Below are 21,218 nucleotides of genomic sequence, written 5' to 3'. Positions count from 1 at the left end.
CCAGTCACCTCCTCTCCACACCTACAGCCTGTTTTCACTTCTCAAGAGCAGCTGCTGCAGTTCTAGTTTAGTCTACTCATTATCTACCAAAGTGCAGATCTAAGGTGACAAAAACCAGCAGATCCCCTCTTTACAAACTAAATTACTATATTTCAGAGTCAGTTTAAAAAGAGAGAGAATTAGAGAAATAAAAATAACTTTTTTCATCTGGAAGAACCTGGAGGTATGATTGTACTGAACTAACTTTAGAAGTGTTCAGGAAATGAAATTAAAGTAAATAAAAGTTAAAATCCTACAGTTGCTACTTTGAGACGTACTTCCTGTAATGGCCTTAGTTAGAGAATCAAATATGAATGAAAAAGAGAAAAAAAGCCCAGTTAACAGAAGAAAACTCAAAAGGAACTAAGAGAGGAGTCAATTATAAAACTTGTAGTTAGTGGTTGCAGAACTGTCTGCAGGAGGTTCATTAAAAAAAAAGTTAAATGTATGAAATTGAAACAGTCTACGGCGTTTATATTCTTAGGGCTGCAACGAGCACATTAAACAGGGAAAAAGTTATTCTTGAAAATATAAGCTTTTCTAATACAGCCTACATTTCTTCTGAGGGGGTGGCAAAGGGGAGGCACAGAAGGCAAACTAATCCAAACTGTTGTGACTGCAAAGAAAATAAATGTTTCAGTATTATTGCATTTTTTCGCTCTATAAAAGTATTTTGATCGTGCCCTTCCGACATCATCTTTAAGATTATTCCAAATCCTACCATTTCTGAGTCAGTCTGCCCTACTTTGGGAAGCAAGGACAGGTAGAGAAAGATAGAAAGGGAAATCTGAATATCTTTGTTCCAAAGAAAAGAAAAAACAATTTGTGTGGTGGGAGTGGCTCTGAACTGAGGAACTGCATTCATCAATTCTTATTTCAAAGACAGTAATTAGAAGGAATGAAGATTCACATTGCAATAATTGTCTCTCAAAGCCTCTTTTTCTGAGTGACATAGAAGGAATTTGGGACCACCATGTTCTAGATATGGGGGGGGCAGGGGGGAGAGAACAAAGGAATAGCAAGAACTGTTTTCTGGATTGTATAATCCTCAACTCAAGGCTACACTTAAAATATGACAATACAATGGTTTCAGGAGCTACAACCCTCTCATTTATATTACTGCCAAGAGAATACTGTAAGATTCTGAAAACATACCAGAGATTCAGGGATAATAAATATATAACATTAAAGGAAATGGTGTTTCAGAAGTCTGTGGTTGGATGGTTACTATAAATAGACATCCACACATGCAATGGCTGGTGTCCCTTATGTGACATATGTGACTGAACCCAAAGTATACTTACCCTTTATATAGGTCTGCAAGAATAACCATAAAGTTTTGCTTCTGCCTGGGAGATTTGTCTCCAATGTTGCCAGAGGTCTGTACTATGCAAAAATACACTTTTTTTTTTTTCTTCTTTATCCTAAAAGCTAACAGTAATACAAGGAATCTTCAGCCTGCTAGCAGTGTTAGACCAGTAGCAGACCAACGGCTCCCAATATCACTACCTTGATGCCGGTTCACTCCACTTCTACTGTGTGCAAGTTGTCTGTGGCAAATATTCATTGATTTATAGATATCTGTATGAGTCAAGTATGAATCACAAGATACTTCTACATGAACACCACAAAATCAGGAATAGTATGTATTTGAGAAGGAAAAAGGAAAAGAAAAAAAATCAGCATTAGCTGCCATACAACCTCTGATCAGCATTGCTCCATTAGGTATGGGAGTCAAGAAAGCAGGGCTGGCTGTTGATGACCTCATCAAGGGCCTGCACATGAGAAGCAGCTTCAACATTAACAAACATGCTAATCTGCCTCAAATCAAATAGGCAATTACTCTGCTACTTCCATGAATTCTGAGGCAAGTATAATTTGATAGTTAGACATTAATAAACCTGTTTCATGGATCTTACCACTATCTGATAAAGAAGCTTTCTTTCACTATCTCTTTAATGTTATTAAATAAAGTAAACTCGTATCTGGCTAAATAGGCTTCACGAGTGCTAATCTTAGCCTAAAGCATTCTAATGGATTGACTCTTCCTCAGTAGGGCTATATAAATATTTATAAAGACTTCACACGAAGAGCAGATCTGACACAGGGCTTTAAAAGACTTCTCAACATATACAGAACCTGGAGAAAGAAGAGATTTTGTAAAGACAATGAAGCTCTTAGCCCTCAAAAAAACCCTCTTAAATCTTGGAGGGCTGGTAGTAGCACACAAACATATGTCTGAGTCTGCACACAAGATTCACATCAGGGCCACACTACCAGCCTTCCAATAGTGATATCTTATGCTCGCAGGCTGCCTTGTAAGATTTGCTTCTTATCTGGCCCATCTGCTTTTCTTGATAGACAGCTTTTTCCATGCCCCTAACAAAGGAAGAAGTGATTATGCTATTTTTCTGACTTGTTTCTGAGTGGAGAAGAACCAGCACTGAAAGCCTACATGAAGGCCAAACACTCAGTCCATTCTCCCTTTGAAAAAAAAAAGGCTTCTCCAGTACAAATTACATCAGAAAAGTAAGTATTTCTTTGAACAGTACAGAAGAGAAAGCATGAAAACCTGTCTCCACTGATAACGCAAATTGCTTCTAGTCACTGCACTGCAGGCAGGATTTTACCACAGATACAAAGAGGCGGCCCTTCAGCCTAGGCCCAGAAGTTCAGCCACAGGATAAGTAAATGATTTCTTTTATTCCCACTACAGCAAGTTTCTGCCAATTAAAACTATTCCACCACGCCAATATTATAGATGAGAAAATGGTACACCAGCAATTTAAGTTCTTCTCCATCTTGAGATCAAGCAGCTACCATTTTCAATTTACATGGCATATTAGTATTCGATTAATCTCTTTCTTTAAGAGAGCATACGAAAGAATAATATTTTCTGCCACACAGAACAGATATATCATGTATCCAGCTAAACATTAGCCCCGATAACGCAGTGTTTTCATCATTATTATCAATACAGGGATTGGAAGAGACTACTCTCATCTTCAGGTAACTATAGCATAGGCAAAATCTTCAGTTGAACCTTTTCTCCACATATAAGCCAAAAAAAGATAGCTGATTTTTCAAATTTGCAATAGCTGGTCTATCTACATACAACATTTCGACATCCCCTGCCTGAAAATAAACTTGAAATTAACTTCTATGAACCTTCTTTGGGATCACTGGACAGTCTAGATTGCAACATAATTGCTTCCCAGCTGTAAAACTGCAAAGAATATTAGGCATGTGCCTTGTTCTCCCAGACCACACCAGTCCTCATGTTAACTTCACTGTACCAGCATTACACAAGATTTATAGGGCTTGAATTAGTGCATTTTAGGTTTAATTAGACCTCCATAGATTTTCAGTAGTCCTACTACAACACTGCCTCAGCCAGTGATTGTTGGTTTCCCCTGCATTCTGGGCAGAAGGTAGAAGACCAGGCTGTGAAGGACAAGACAACCGTTGGCTCTGTATACGACAGTTTTCACAAGCCAAACCATATTCCACTAGGGGTTTATCAAATCAAAAAATAGACTTCCCACTTGCCAAAATATGACCTCAAGAGGACAAACCAAGTAAGTTCTCTACCAACAACATATCTATTCATTTCTACTTAGGGGGAGGTGGAGGAGAGGGCGGAGAAAAAGAGCACTTCACATAAACAACAGTTCTTCAGAAGTTCTCTCCAGAGAAACTGGTAAACATATGGGGGAGAAAAAGACCCAAAAGCTATGTTGCTGTTGCCTTGAAATCAAGAAGTTGCTATGAAAAATAACATCTCTAATTTCATGTTCAAAAATAAATCAGGAAAATAAAATCCATTCTATTATTTTTCTTTCCTTACTTTGCAACTGTCAATGGCCTTGCAGCAATGCTTCCCAGAAAGTTAGGTGTGTCCTTTACTGAGAAACCATGCACCACTCTGGCCTGGTACATGAATTCAATTTAAAGATAATTTTCTATTCACAATCTGAATTATTTTCTCACCTTGTAAGAATTCTCTGCTGTCAGAGATAAACAATAAAACCCAGAGTACTCATATCAGCAGATTACCTGTACAGCTGCTGCTGAAAATCTTGCCAATGCAATATTTCTTTATATTTAGAGAATGATTGTTTGGTTGTTTTGAAACTAGAATCACATGTACAGACATTTGAATGAGTCCTGCTTTGGAAAGACCATTTGACATGGCACAGATCTACGTTTGTTTCTCTTGCTCACATTGACACAGCAGGCTACTCCTTCAGAGTCTACGCAACAGGAGTAAAAGTGGATTCAAAGGTTTTCTTCATATGAAAAGAATTTTGTGCCACACATACAGTGCTTTTGCCTAGTCCTGTTATAGCATTCCATCTTTCAACACTGCACACAACATCTTTGACTCGTTATTTAGAAGTAAATAGCACTGTAGAGTCTTATTCAGACCTTAAAGATATGAAAAATCATCACATAAGAGGAAGGGGAAAAGCTGGGGGACTTTATACAAAAGCAACATAGTTATAAATTTGAGCAGACCTGGAGCGATGGATTAATATTGCAGCCTGTTAGACATCTCTGGAACAATATGCAATATGAAACAAAGCACAAAACTCCTGCCAAAATGCATGCAAAGTGAGCAAGTTATCCAAGAACAGCTCTAAGACCTAGCAGCACAAATATTTTATGCTTTATGTTCAACAATCCAATGGACTTGACCTGTAGCTAACTGCAAAACATGCAAGTGACATCCTGTTTCAAACTCAGGAATGCTATTTTTCCACAGACCTATGTACAGTTTCTTCCAGTTCGTGCTTGATGGGCTTGACGAGAACACGTAGAACAGGAACATTCATTGCCTCTATCCCTCTGTTCTTTTTCCTAGAGAGACTACTTCTCTGGTGTTAGTACCTCCACCTTTCACTTTAAATTTCCAATCATTGGTGATTAGGTAGTACCCATACACCATAACGACACATGCTTAGTGGAAAATAACAAAAGCAATACAAAGAGTAAAATATTATTTTCACATAGATGCAAAACTTTACAGTGAGAGTCACAAGCCACAGTCTGGTGGCAAAATAATAGCAGGGGAAAAAAACAGCAGAATGCAATAATAAAAGACAACAACAATCTGCAAACCTACATGAGAGTAGATCCACCTCCTTGCTTACAAGAATTACCAGTTAAACTCAGTCACATTCACATAATACCATCGGAGCAGGATCCTGACTCCACAGCATGACTGGAGATAGTTGTGTATTATTTCAATAAAACATTTTTCTTCCTCATTCACATACTTTCTGTATGTATTCACACTATTAGTCCTTTTGATAAAACCCTCCAGAAAATAATTAACTTTAATAGCTCTTCTGCAGCTAAAGCTGCACAACTGGGTGGCAAATATAAATGAGCTTTCTACAGCAAAACTTAAGTCTTCAAAAGAATTATAAGAAAAAAAAATTACAGGTTCAGCACTACTTCTGGGGTAAAATGTATATTTGTGATAAATGTATCAAATCCCCTAAAAACTACACCCATTGAAACTTCATATTTAGGCTGATTTGCTTTCCAAATCATATAGACAGCACAGTTGTGTACAATCTTTAAACAAGTACAACCACAGAGAAATGCCAAGAGATTTAAGAGAAATAAAAGCATGATCAGCTAGCTTGTAATCTTCTTTTCTCTTATTCTCCTCCCTATAGCTGCATTAAATTGCCTGTTGAGAACAATAACATATTTGTGCTTTTATAGGTAGAATGATTTGTATTATGTAAAGATTTGGCTAACAGAGAAAAGACACATTCACACTGAGCTGGATTACATGCTGTTAATAATTTTCTGGATGCTCTAGGGTATCCATAATTCTGGAGGACTACAGATTAGCATTTGAATATATGCTTTGTAATACATCTCAAAGCAGACTTTTTTAATTTACTTTTTGCCATTTTCTAGAACCACACTAACCAGAAATCAAATCATTGAAAGCATTTTGGAGGAAAAAGTATACCACAATCAAGTTTTTATCCCCTAGCCCACCACACTTTTAAGAGTACACAGAAAATCTGTCTTTTCCCAACTCCCACACCATTTCAATAGCTTTCATTAGAATGTCAGACTACCTAGAATGTGTGATCAGGCTTGCAGTACTGTTCTATGCATGTTGAATAAATGGGTAACTCAGCAAGCAAACCAGAATCTGTTGTTCTGAATAAAAGCTCAAGCTATCTAGAAAGCTGGTTTTGCTGTGGGCTAGCTTCTGTTTCAGAAAGTAATCCTAAAATACTTTATTTTAACAAAATTAATAAAATACCTCACATTGCAAAGAAATACCCCTCAAAATATGCTAACATTCTTTTGTTATTGAGTATAAACTTCAGCGTAGACCAGACTACTGTATTTCTGTTTTCACGAAACACTGAACTCCTTTGGCCACCATTTGCTAAACACTGAAATCCTTTGTAAACTGTGTATGTCTTTTCATAATTTTTGAAATACTTAGTACTTCAGAACAGTCTTAAAGTATATGACTCTCTAATAAACTTTATATTCTCAGACAAATTCAACTGGGAAGCATACTATAGTGTTTTTTTATTTAATAAATTACTTTTCTTAGCGTTATAAGGTTCACCTAGCAAGTACACACTCACTGGACAAAATGTACTTTTCATGACCTTTGGTCCTCAGTTATAATTAGTTGTCTGGTCCCAGTTGCTTACAGTGTAAACAAAGACTGATAAACCCACATTGGCTGCATGTATTTATTACATTACAACAGAGCTGCCAACTGTCTAACCGTTCTAATAAAAAACTATTTTCTAAGGTTTATGTTTTATTGCATGTATGACTCCCTTATTGGTTAGCATTTTGGAGTTGTGGAAAAGGTTATGAATTTAGAAACTGACTGCATTCATATCATATTTAAAACTTAATGCTATTTTATTAAAGACATATGGGCCTCCAAAGTACACATATTAAATGTCATGTAAGAAAAGTAGCAGTTTAAATCATGGTCAAATTCATTTTTGACGTGACTCCTGAGGCTTCCCAAGATCTGAACTATTTCTTTGTAAATCTGGCAGTTTAACCACACTCATAAATCACTTTCAAAGCATATTATTTCTTAATTTTACTGCATTAGAGAGCATTTGGCCTACACAGTGAACTGTTTGTAACCGTTATGTGAACAAAGCTGTATATTTAGTCTTACAATGTGGGAAGAAAAAAAAAGTCTTAATTTCTCAATCCTGAATTTACTTCTTATTTTAACCCAGATGATACATTTCCTAATGAAACTTGCCAGAGTAAGATATGTAGGATAGTTTGCTGTATTGATGTAACAGAAAACTTCATCTCCTTCTGCTTCAAGCTCATAACTTAGAAACACAAAGGCAATTGTAATTTAATCATTAAGCAAATATCCCACAGGTTCTTTTACAAGAAAGAATGCCTGAGGTTTTCAAGCCCCGCCAAGGTTGAAAGACAAATGAATCATCTTTGGGACAATGCACATGCATTTACTAGGTGCCTCGATATAATGACATTTGATACATTAGAACTGAAGCATACCTTAAATACACTTAAAAATTAAACGCACGTAACTTGAGGACAGATTCCCTGCCTGCTAAAGTCACAAGAAACTCTAGCTCCAAAACAGATCATTCACAGAACAGGATTCAAAGCAATGCCATTTTTGAAACATGATTGAGATTTCCTTTATTTATCAGAGAAGTTCCTAATGGCAGAGTTAATTACAATTTGTATGTTTTCCTATGAACATTTTGTCCTTGGATGTTATGAGTAACAAAGATAAATTAGGACAACAATTTACTGCAAAAGCTTTATACTCTCACTAATTCCTTCAAACATAACACCAGTCCTCCGTCACAAATGTTTTTGTGCTTTTCATCCACACAATGAACCCCTCCTTTTCCTCCAAAACAAGGATGCGTAACCAGTCACCAAATCTTAAATGTTTTACGTCAGCTCCACTGTCTGCAAGATGAGCAAAATGCTCTGCAGTCAAGGTTTTCAAGAAAGTTAAAACATTGGTCTGTAAAGTGGACAGGAAAAATTTTAAAAAGGAAAAAAAAAAAGAAAAAAAAGAAAATTCAAAGTTCAGAGAAATCACAACATGTGATTTTGATGGAAGATTTCCTAAGAGTTTTAAAGGGGGCTTGGATCAGGATAAGTCTGTGTATGCCTTTCACCTAGATCAATAAAGATTCCAGGTGTGGAAACTGACTGTATAAAGACTATTCCACTGCCCCCAAAGTCAATTGAAAATCTGTTGCTTCGTTCAAAACTGGGTAAGATTTTCAATGGCCAGCCTGATTAGGACAAGCTACAATTAGCACTGTGTTCTGCAACCAGGCACAGAATTCAATAAAATTATTCTCCCTGTATTTTAACACAATGAGGTTAGCATCAGCTTCAACTAACACTCAGGAACTGGAACCAGAATGTGTAAGTTCAATATGATTTTAAGGGAGCAGATGAAACTGTACTACATCCTTTTTCTTTGACAAAGGGAGCAGTTTTGGAAACTCATTAGGCAAAAAAGTTCAGGATTCCTTACAAAATATCCCTTTGGCCTATACATTTCTGGTAAAGGTGGAGACAAGGGGAGAAATATTAGTCCTTCTCTGAAAACAAATTATTAATTATTTTTCCTGAAATAACTCATAAACCAGCTACAAATTGGTCATGTTCGTAGTCATTAATGAAGAGAGAATGACTGATATGCTTGAGCTTTTAGGAGATGACTTCATCACTACCAGCCCTATGTGCCTCTTGGACCACACTCTGGCTGATATTAGTGCAGAGGAGGATTATTATTATAATGCTCTGGTGTTTCTGACCTGTCAATATTTTGCAGCACACGGTCCCTCTTTTAGCGCAACAGGAAAGGCAGGATTCAGCTGCTTAAACACAAGCTTCTACTGTCATTTTAGCCACACTACAGTATCCGGGCCTGGCCTCCCATAGTGGCTCCAGAAAAGCTTGCATCTCCCATAGATACTTATCTGCCATCCCTACAGGGACCTGCTGCATACTTTAGGGTATCTGAAATGGCACTAGACTGCTATTTTTAGGCACCTGCATTGTTTTCAAAGTGATTAGAAATATTAGCCAATACCAGATGCATTCATTTTACCTCCCCTTTTGTTCCTGTCCTCTCATTCCATCCATCCAATTTGACTATGGCAACACTAAAAACAATCTAGCGTTCATTTCACAACAAGACGCCATATGATGTGCTTGCACCACATTTTATATGATGAAGACATGGCCCTTTATCCCCTGATATAATTTAGGTCTTCACACCTGAACTTGCAACCTGCAGATCTCTGTAGACTGTTCTTTTTGACCACGATCCCACTGATGTCAAAAGGAAACACATGGAAGATAAAATCCACTTCTGTAGAATCAGAGACTACAGCGTTATCACAGACATCATTAAAAATGTCATTGTGCAACCAAAAACATTTTGCTAATGGCAAGCAAAACCAAAGAATACTAGGGGAATAACAATTTGCAGAGAAAGACATGTTGAAGGCACTCTATTTCTTATTTGTTTATTTACTACTTTGGTCTGGATACCACAAAGTCGTCTACATCATAAGAGAAAGTTTCTTGAAAGATTTACATTAATGAACGAAAGTAGTACTTCAAGGCAGAAAAAAAGAAATACAGTCGTTTGAATCACAAAGATCTGGTAAAATGCTCCAAATAAATACTTCCTGTTCAGCTTCCATGCTCCCTAAGAATCAAGGGGAGGGGAAGAAGGCAAGAGGAATTAAGGAGGAAATTTACTGCAGAGAAATAGAAAAGTACCACGAAATACAGAAAAATTACCCTGTAAACACTGGGGGAAGCTTTCAGCAATTTAGATCCTAGGATTTACCAACAAGAGAAGAGACTACTGAAAAACAGAAGAGTACACAGAGATGTAATGACAACTATAATAATCTATATAATATGACTTGCAATTATTAATTTCATGAATGTTAAATTGAACATGGATGTTCAATTAAACAAATCTTATTATCTAAAACTCTGTAAACTTTTAGCTTTTTTTCCATCTTCAAAATATCAGCAACCTAAAACTATGTGGCAACATAAGTTGGTATGAAAGAACAAGTCATAATTGTGACAGCAAAGTTCACACAATGTTGCGTTGTATCTGAGAATAACCTTTCTAAAAACCATGCAGTATAACCTCTGCCAGGGAGGATGCCAACGAACCTGGTTAAGTTAATGCAAAATACAACTCTGTTTACATCATGATCTTCCTGATAGTATGTTGTCCCTTACTGCAAGATACACTACTGAGAAGATCACAACAGATCATTTTTGTCTTCATTTGCAGTGGCCCTTGTGACCACATTTATCTCTAACAGCTGGTGACCTTTTGATGGGTCAGTGAAACAGCGAAGCCAGGTCTTAACACAGCATACATATGCACTGCAGAGCTTGCTGTGAAAACTATATGACATCCAATCATAATCAATACAAGCAATAAATATAAACTCAGCCATAACAGTTCTTTCCAACTTTTGAACCAGGTGCCTCATATTTACAAAAGCACAAGTAGACCCTTTGGTAGTGGTAGTTTGCCACCGATTTTCTCTCTCAGAAATCTTGCTGTGACAAGCAGCTTTCAGGAAAAAAAGAATGTTTATAATTGGACCTTTGTTTCATGGCTATGAATTAACATATATTGCAACCATCACAATTAAGAATACTTCTATTTCAATGGGAATTACTCATCAATGTGATTGAAAGTCCATGAGACATATAGTGCCTCAAAGTCCAGGGGGAAAAAAAAAAAAAGAATCACCTATAGGAACAAAAGAATAGACATAGGCTGGCCCAGAGTTTTGCCAATGCTATATTAAATACAATTTTTTTTTTTTGACAAAATGCAACATATGAACAACTCCTATGCCTAAGAGTGGTGTCATCTGATAATGAGATCCATTGCATTAGTTTTTCTGAAAAGAGGAACTACAGAAGAGTGCAGTGAGCTCTGCTTGTACAGCAGCAGTTTCCATTTCCAAAAGAAAAACAAACAAAACTTACAGGATAAAATTCTAGCCATATTGATCCATTGGGAATTTAAACCAATCACAATTCTTGCCCTACTGTCTGATATCACAGTATTACATTCTGCTGAACGGCATTTTGTTAAGTAGACTGAATAGGCTGATCACAAGACAAAAGCCAGACCATATGTTTGCAGCATCTAATAATTGAAGTTTCCATAGTTTTGAACCCACAAATAGAAAAAAAAAATAAATAAAACCCCAGCAGTAATAAACAAGTTGTCATGCTAGCTTCTTCAATTAAATGGATGTGTTAATGATATACAGTGCCTATTGCCATTCATCAAAGAACCTCCAAGCGCTTTACAAATATTAAATAAGTCTTACAAAGGGATCAATTTGCTCACTACTACTGAAAGACAGACACCTTTCAGGTGCAAAGTAGCAGCTGGTTAACTAGCACACTGCAACACTACATAACAGTTTAGGGCAGAAGGTGGAGAAGAATGCCTTAGTAAATTGAGACTGCAGAGATATCCATGGAGGCAGAATGCAATTACCTGAATTGGAATCAGGCCAGGGCTCCAGGAGCAACACCCTTTCCTATCTGAAAAGTGCACTGGGATCATTAATGGCTAAAAGGACACTGGCTTCATGACAATCATATACTTTTTTTTAAAGGAATAATTTTAGGAAAGAGACATCACCTTTTGCATTCTGTATCTTCAATAGCAATTAGATACTGAAATGTAGTCCACATAATGCCTTCCCAAAGAACTAAATGTATATCAGTTTTTCAAGAATTATCACCACAAGAACAAACAATGAAGAAGAGTCTTTCCCCCTACCCTAACACACATATGACCCACATGTGTCTATTCTTCCTTCTTGGCAGCTGGAATTACAGCAGGCTAAGCAAAGAGAATACATTCCTTTGCTATTTCAGCAGCTGCATGTTTGCAGCTTAGTCCCCACTTTTTAAACTCATTGCTTTTCTCTCATTTTCTGACCGAGGTTCTTTCTAAGCATGTGACCTGTCATACGTGAAGACAATGAAATACAGCAAAAAAACAATCAACTCCCTTTAAATGTCTTAGCTTGCAGATTCAAGTATTGCATGCAAGCTTCTTACTTTCCAAGCTCTTCGTAGCTCAGATTCCCATCTTCAACTTTACCATCATAACTGTCTTTGCTTCCTCTTTGGATACTGACCCTTCTCTTCCCTCTTTTGGCTGCTTTTTCCCGAGCCTGCCTTTCAGTTTGCTTTAATGCAGCTGCCCTTGTGGGCACTTTGAAGGCAACTCTTTACCAACTGGCCTTAGCAGACTGCTCTAGATCCTGTTATTAACTCCACCTTTTCCAGGAGCAAGAGCTTCCTCACATGATGCATAAATTCATGGCCAGATCAAATTTGTTGTTAGGTTTCTTCACTAGGACAACATGCTATGTAGCAAGTGTAACACTGGTCTGCTATTGATCGTATGCAAAGACAGTGGGATCTATTGCACAATAACTTGAACCAAAGAATGGAGTCTATGGCTCTCCTTTATATGCACATTTAATTTGATATATAATTAAAGGAAATGTAAAAGAAGCTATCACATATTGCTAATTACTGAATTATTTCATCCAAAGACTACATATTAGGCAAGATCCAAGCTACAGTAGCACTGCTTGTTGACCTGCATCCTTATAGACTGTAACTGTATGTTCGCAGGTCCACATACCATTCTCCACAGTGATCCACAGGTGTCTTCTATAGAACTTCATTAGCCATTTGATGAAGTACCAGCTTTCTGCTTATTAGTCTAGCATATAACTTTTCAGTCACACCCTTAAGCCCCTTATCACTTGCACAGCTACAGTAATTAGATTTCCCATTTCTTAAAATCTCATGTCACTAATTTACCCTACAAGCACCATGAGATGTGACAGCAGATTTTATCTCTCAACATTGAATCAAGACATATCCTTATTTTGGGAACTGACTGTTGCTACAAAAATTGAGGACAGCTTTAGTGACCTTTTTAAAGTCTTCTGAACAAAGTATTCTTGAATGTATGAGTATCACAGCTCAAATTCCATTTCTGGATTCACTGTGCTTTGTGGTGAGCTCATGCACACATACACATACCAAATAGACAGCTACTATTGCAATGTGACTATCAAGGGGACATACAGATATTCTCAGAGACAGAGAGGTAGAAAATACTATTTGATGTTTCAAGGATTAGATCATATCCAAAAGTTTCTTCTGGTCTTCTTTTCAACTAATTGGATAATACAAACATACAAGAATCTAAACTTCCAAATTAAATAAAAAAACTGAGAATGTGCATCAGTATACCATAAGGAATCGGAAAACAGAAAGAAAAACCTAAGGTCATCTCTCAGTTCTCCAACACCTTGATCGCTTCTTAATGTTGGAATTTCACAATGCTTTTTTAATTTCTTATTCTACCACATTAATCGTCATACCTATTCCCCTGCAGGCTAAAAAAAGGCTTAGTTCAAGATGTCATGCCCCAGTTTTAGGAAATAAGTAAAATCCACCAGTTTAGAAAAAAAATGCAAATGTTATTCACATACAATTATTTCATAAAATTTTCATATAGCTATGTTTGCTTACATTTGCTTTGGATCATGGGATTTTTTTGAGATAATGGGATTTTAAAAATGAAAATTTTTAAATGACTGAACCTAGCTCTGTCAGCTTAGTTCTAGCAAGTACCACTCTTGTATCTGGCAGATCCTACTCGGCAATGTTTTCTTCCAAACCACCAAAGTGTTCATACATAGAAATATAAGTTCTGGCATTTTTTTTCCAATTATTCTTTATTCCTAATTTTGATGAGTCATTAGGGGATTATGAGCCAAATCACGTTATGGACTCTTGCTTAAAATACTTAAACTTTCCAAAGAGCAAAATGGATACTTCAGTGTGCCAAATAGTAGCATGACTGCTACAATGTCTTTGAAGTCAATATTATTTACTGCGTCACAGTCTAGGTTGGAGTCTTAAATTCGTGATGTTGTTCTGTTTTAGTACGTGAAACCTTGACCTCTGGATGATAAGAAACCCTATTATGTAGAAGCTCTCTCAAAGAGGTATCTTACTAGCTAGCAGTCCATTGACACGATTATTCTTTACACTTTAAAAGTCCTTTGTTCTGTATCTCCTACAAACACTGTAAGTTCATAAGCCAAGATCTCTACACAATGGTGCTGGTAAAAGGAAAAAATTTGTGAGCAATGCAGATGTTCTCCAAAGGTTTATCTGCCACCTTTTATTTACTTTTTAAAACCAGCACCATTTTCCTAATTTAGGGAGAGGGAAAAGCATCCGTGAGATGCATTAGCAAAAATGCCTTGCCTAAATTCTTGGTAGCAGACAGGATATAGCTATTTAAGAAAAATATTATTCTTGTTAAATAGTTAAGGACAAAAATTACTAAAATCACTCCTTATGCCTCATCTGATTTTAAGAGACTTTGAAAAACCATATATCTGCATTGGTCACTTTGATAATGAGCTTTTCCTATGAGCTTAAACACAAGAATACTGACAAAGATCTGAAAGCAACACTGTAGATTTTAGCTCACCTTATTTCTTAAGCTGTACTGCCTAAATATTTACTCTCCCTCCAAGTAACAGTGTGAGCAAGAATCACATACACTCATTACATGAAACGGAGATATTAGACTTGCCTTTCTGCTTAAGTGTCTCCATCTTAGTTCCTTAGAGAATAAATGCTATGTTAGGTTTTATAATTATAACTTGTGATGAAAACAATGCATCTGAGGGGGAAAAAAAATTCTAAACACCTATATTGCCATCTTTCGTTGTACAGAGTTTCCTTTATACCCAGTGGACAATATGCTCTTGGTAAAGTTGCAAGAAAGCAGAATAACTCCACGTAATATTAAGTCAGTTACTTGGAAGTATACCCATGGATAACCACTGACGATTTGGTCCTATAAGCTGCAAGACTGTTACATGTAACCGAATGCACACTGCTTGCTTGTGCCACTATAAATAAAACTGATAAAAATGTTAACCTTAAAAATGCAGTAAGCTAAAAAATAGTTGTTGGGCAGAGAGGTTGCAAAAGACTGGGAAATATATGTATTTTATAAAAGCAAGTGCATTGACCCAGTATTAAGCAATTAAATTTATATTTAGAGACCTATGACAGTGTGTATCTGTTCATAGCAACACACTTTAGATATAACGGATATATCCAAATTTTATCATCTAGATTAAATGACCATGAATATAGACCTTTAAAATATGAAATTATTATGTGCTTTGATACATCATAATTTCATTTTATTTATATCATATGCAACATAAAAATATGGAGTCTTAAAATGTATTCTCAAATCACATTCTGTTTTGTATCCGTAAGTTTTAAAGATTAAACAGTTGGAAGCACAATTCATATACCTATAAACCAAAGAAGGGTACAGTTTTAAATAATTATGTCAAGAAATGACAACTGTACTCTTTGTAGAAGCAGGGATGAATAATTACAAAGCTGGGACATAATTAAGCAATTTTGACTGTCGTATTCTTGAGCTGTCTTTCTGATGTGAAGTGCTGTCATGCCCAGAAACACACTTCACACTGGACAGGCATCTTCCACTTTGATCTACATTTATGCCAGTGAAATGAGGTCATGGTGTGGTCATTAAACAAGGCTTCCTCATCTGGCTCAATGCCTCTTATCCAGCCAGGCTTACCCAATCTTTATTAAAATCAGGCATGATACAATGTTCAATATTTTGACAAAAGAAAACATAAACATCACAGAATAATGAAGTTTAGCTCACTTACATAGCAAGATGGAACACTGCATTGTAACATTAAACTGTTTTCTAATAAATGACTGCATCTTTCCATAAGACAGTTGTATCACAAACAGATGCATTTTAAACAAAGGATGAAATGAAGCAGAGCACAAGAAAGTGCAGCGTTCTGTTAAAAAAAATGAAAAAATAGGGAAAAATGAAAGTCAAAAAATTTATACAAAATAAAATATTTATGACTTAGTGATGACTGGTGATTGCTAGATACTTTTGCATTTGAGTAAACACAAGCTAGTCAGATGGAAATTTCTTGCTTTTATTCTCATTTTGTGTATTTTTTCTTGGTAGGGTATTTTGCTCTCCCAAGTATTTCATGTCAAGACTAAAATGAAAACAACTCCCCACATCACAGCCTCTTTAGATCATCAGTCTGCTTTTTATGCTGAATAAGCCATACCATCTTCTGCTTATCATAATGGGGGAAAAAAAAAAAACACCTAACTTAGGATTTTTGGGTTTTTTTTTCTGAAAAAGCAAGTCTGATAGGCTCACTGTTATTACTACATCTGGCAGAACAACATTTCCATGTGGCATCCACCAACATAAATACTAATCACTCCAACTCCATTCCTGGCAAGCATAGGCTGACACACTGGCTACTACTTTAGGGGGAAGGAAAAAACCATTCTTAGGAAGTTCACTATCAGCAGGGTCTTATATCACTAGGTCAATTCCTTAAGAAGTTTTTCTGATGACCAATACTGGATGTGCTGCAATTTTCCTCTTATTTTGGATCAAGGTGTGTTCTCCTCTAACTAGTTTCAGAAAGCTTAGAATATATGACCACTAGCTATCTGTTAAATTTGGCTGAAGCTGGTCAAAAATCTCAACGACTATATGGGAGGGGAACTGATGAACAGACAGAGAGCACAAGATTCAGGAAACCTGAAGGCTGAAGAATAAAAACACATTATGTATTCAACATATAACATATGATAGAATTTGAAAGTACAGTTATTGTGCACATCATCTTTGTGATATATAGAGGAATGCTGCTTATTATGGTCTTTGAGTATAGCTATAAATAGCTATATACATACATATCTGCATCTGAAAACATACATGCAGAGAGGACTCTATGAGTGTTCTAAGACATAAAAGAGTTTGCATGCATGTGTACTATAAGCATGAATATCCTAGGAAACAAGCACAAATTCAAAACAATTTAAAGAGGTTTATAATATCTGTTCTGCATCCAATTTAATATTTATTTTAAATTAGCCAATTCTGTAATATGTATATAATATTGTATGATGAGGGTAATTTTGTAGCACCTTAAGAAGCATTAATTCATGCCATGAAAAGCATTTACAATGATCTTACCATCAGCAATTTGTACCAAACCATTTATAAAGAAGAAAAAAAAAACCTTTAGTATGGCAATGACAACAGTAAATTTGAGCCTTCTGCAAATTTGCTGAAATAAATGTATTTTTTATCATAAGACTTAGTGGGTAAATAATTCAAAACTATACAAAAGGTTCAATTACAGATATAAAAGATAAAGATGTTATCCCTACATTTGTGAAGTAATTTACCCTTAGCTATTGACTTAAAAAGAGGTTTCATCCAGAAAGGGAACTTCAAATTTAAGAAACAGACACTTTTTTTCTTCTCTTACACTATTAAGTTGGTTAAAATTCAAAGAGCAAACTCTTAAATGAAAAATCTAATTGCTAATAAAATTTAAAAAACCACCAAATCCAAAATCTGATTAGATAAGAAGAATTATTACAGAAGACAACATACATATGCTATATCTAACACATTTCAGCTGTTGCATTTGGCCAGATTCAGCAAAGATGGTTTGCTGTGAATAAGATATCCACAAAAGCTTAGAAATAAATAATTTCATTTATTACATATATGAAGCTGAAATAACTAAAGGAAGTGGTAAACAATATATCAAAGCTATGCTTGTATCAGAACCGTTAACATTTTAGTAGTTATAAATGAATCAGTCTGAATTAATCTGTTATGCACTGCAATTGTACTTGTGATAATGCATTTATCTAGCAACACTGTTATGCTACCAAACAGCGCATTTCCATAACCGCTACATTATTATTCAGCATTATTGGAAATCTGCAATAAATTATTGATGGTATATTTTAGAGAACAAAACAGCAAGTAGAAAGCAAGTAGACTGAAAACTTGAGTGGAGTTTTAAAGAAAGATCTGCAGCACTAAAACACTCTGAAGCTCAGACTGCTGTTATCATGTATTGACCAACAATGGAAAAAGAAGGTGAAGTGGAGAATTCACATTCACATTCTGTTTGCATCAGCAGTACGCAGTATGCCCAGAGTTGATGCAAGTGGTATCAAAAGCTCAGATTACTGAAACTGTTTCTCTGATGTTGTCAATTCTTATTAGCAGGACACCACATTAAGTAACATCATACAAAATTAGAATAAGCTGGTCCACAAAAAACCAATAAACACCATAGGTGTGAGCTCTGCAATAGACATTTGTGTTTAACATACAAGGCAGGGGACAACTTGTCAGAAAAATTGCATTCTTTCACAAAAGCATATCACACAGTTGTTACATATCTTTAGACAGGATTCTTATAAGCTTAGTGACACATATTAGTTACTTTGCTATATGAAACAGAGGTTGGAAACCAGAAATTTGATAACATAACCGCAGTCCATTAACCAGATGTAACAGTAAAGTTTGATATTAAAAGACAGAAAAATGACTAAGGCTTTTGTCCCTCACCTGACCACATTTACCAGTCCTTTCATTTGAAAGGTTTTGTCTGTTACCTTAGCAAAAGACGCAGCCAAGCTTTTGGTGTTATTTTAAAATAGTTTTAATGAATCACATTGTTGTTACTTCTTCCATTTACTCTCCTACCTTAGCATCCTTGGGCTTAACCACTTTCATGAAGGCACCTCTTACCAAGGCTTCCTCTCTCTCCCTCTTGGTTACTTTCCGAGTATCGAGAAATTTCAGGTTTGTCAGTTTGTGCAGGACAAAATATCTGACAGACAGCAAAATGCACACAGTTAAAATCCAGTAATAAACAGAGACATACCCACAGACTAAAAAATAACAACAGCAATAAACAGCAACAGCCTTTGTTTCCTCTCTCTGTTCACCTTTTTCATGCAACGGAACTTACGTAAAAAGTTATAATACTTTACTCTCTCAAATGAAGCTTGTTGTAAGCTGCCCATAACAATTTAACACTGGGAGGATCAAACAGATAAGAAAATTATCACCATGGGCATGTATGTTCTATATAAGTATTAGTGAGGTATAAGGTATACCCAGAAATAGAATAAATTGGAAATTGTTTTCCAAAGATTCCATCCCACATTGCAGGGAAAAATCAATCCGAGACACGGGAAACTGCCAGCTATCTTCTGTGAAAGAATTCTCAGCAAACATTCTTTTGCCAACAGTTCTTCAGATTTTTATTATATTTTCCTAAAAACACAATGATCAGCAACATTATAGACATGTGAACAGCAAATCAGGGAGGAGTTTGCCTTCTACCATACATCCTAAAACACCATCCTTTGTCCTGAAAGGAGTGTATGTCAGTGTTCAAAACTCTTAACATTAAAAAAAAGAATTTGTCAAGAGAAAGCATGGACAGTTATTCCTGCTCTCTGCTTTCCAGGACTACATTTTGACACAGGCATCATTTGGAAGGAGAATTCCAATTGGGTCCTGCCAGAGAGACAAGGCGTCCTTATGGCATATGGATCGCAGCTCAGGATTAAATGAAGAAGCACACAGGAAGAGACTATTTTTATGAAAAATATTTTAAGAATTCAAAGTTCTTGTTAGGATCCATCAGTACTATATTCTGTTTATCCTTTTTACTCAAAGTACAGCAGCTTTTTAGCCTCAAAAAAATACCATTGGTTCCCTGCTTGCAGAGGGCGAGAACATGGCAGATCAGAAACAAACTAAGGCACACAACCATGGCAAATCAAAATATCTAACCACCTCAAGTACATGTTATTTACATTTAGTCAACCAAATGTGAAGCAGACATTGCAAAGTGAGGGAAGTGCCAGACTTCTCCTGGCAGGGGGTAAAAGGGTGATTGATAATGTTCCCCATGCCTAGCTGCTTTGCATAAAACTCCAGTCAGTCAGAGAGCCTCCTAATCATACCAATCCCTTCTGGCACTGGGAGGAAGAAATCGAAGTAGCAGAAAACTCTGCATAACATTTTGAAAAAGAACAGCACACAAAAAATGTGTTTTAAAAGGTAAGAGTTATCCTATAATACTGTTCTCGAGACCAGATAAACATGTGAAAAAGACTGTAAGACTCCCCTTCTACAGCCAAGAAAAATTTAATGCTGCAAATAAACCTTTCCGTCAAGTACACCTTTTCTCTGAGGCAACAGCTTCGTAAATTGTTAACAAGTGAACTGAAAATGCTCAGTACTGAAATGCTGAGACAATTTAAATGTGAATCCTCAATCTATGACTTTCAATGATATTAGAAGAAGAAAAAGAGAGAGTCACTTTACAAAACAGAACATGTCCAAAGACCATTTATTAAACAACAGCTACAGATCTACAAGACCGACACATTCTCAGACTCCTCCCAGCTTTCCTGGCTGCCCTTCCAGTCCTCCCTGGCATTTTGCTGGCCCTTATCTTTCAGTGGAAGAGAAGCTATCCATCTTGAGTTACTGGCAGAAAAGCTCTGATGACAACAGATTCTTTCAAATGAAGACATGTACAGAAGGAAACAATATGTCAAGAGTGAAGAAGAGTGAAGCTAAAAATGAGTACGGACACCCACTAAGTGTAGGGTGAGAAAAGATGAATATTCAGGTGAAGAAAACATCGGTATTAGAAAATCAGCAAATGTTTAATGATGGAATGAAATATGCCATTGAAAAGCAGGCTGCAACAAAAATGACAACAGACTAAGACAGCACTGTCATCTATGCTGACTTTGGATCACAGCCCTAATGTCAGTCTCTCAATCATTTCAAAAGAGCTTAAAATTATAATAGCATTCCTTGATACAAATGTATTTTTGTATTTTTAAGCTATCCTGACTGCACTTCAAAAAACAGAATTAGCACCAGTACTTGCCAATTCCAAAAACAAAACCAAAAAACCCTATCCACGTAAACTAAACAGCAAACTATACCACAACTCACAGGTTTGGGGTTGATTTTTTTTTTTTAAACTTGCACTCCTTAAGGAGAGCAAATATTAAAAAGTAAGTACCATAAAGGTTATCCCACCAGTGGAACAAAGGTATATCCGTGATTAATTCTTTTACAAGGTGATTCA

General features: G+C 36.2%; 1 protein-coding gene across 8 annotated transcripts in view; it reads right to left on the bottom strand.

The window, feature by feature from the left end:
- The window catches only part of LRMDA (leucine rich melanocyte differentiation associated), a 744,727-nt gene that overhangs the window by 269,830 nt on the left and 453,679 nt on the right, over nucleotides 1–21,218 (bottom strand). For 7 of the 8 annotated variants that reach the window (XM_050898592.1, XM_050898587.1, XM_050898585.1 and 4 more), the window contains one exon: nucleotides 18,800–18,926. In XM_050898592.1, coding sequence (XP_050754549.1) covers nucleotides 18,800–18,926 — 127 coding nt within the window. Of the gene's footprint in view, nucleotides 1–15,900; nucleotides 16,047–18,799; nucleotides 18,927–21,218 lie in introns of those variants that run through there. The other variant, XM_050898588.1, reaches the window with a different exon arrangement.

This window comes from Gymnogyps californianus, chromosome 6 (genome assembly GCF_018139145.2).
Source record: "Gymnogyps californianus isolate 813 chromosome 6, ASM1813914v2, whole genome shotgun sequence".
NCBI classification, from domain to species: Eukaryota; Metazoa; Chordata; class Aves; order Accipitriformes; family Cathartidae; genus Gymnogyps; species Gymnogyps californianus.
This window is presented reverse-complemented; position numbering and strand designations above follow the sequence as displayed.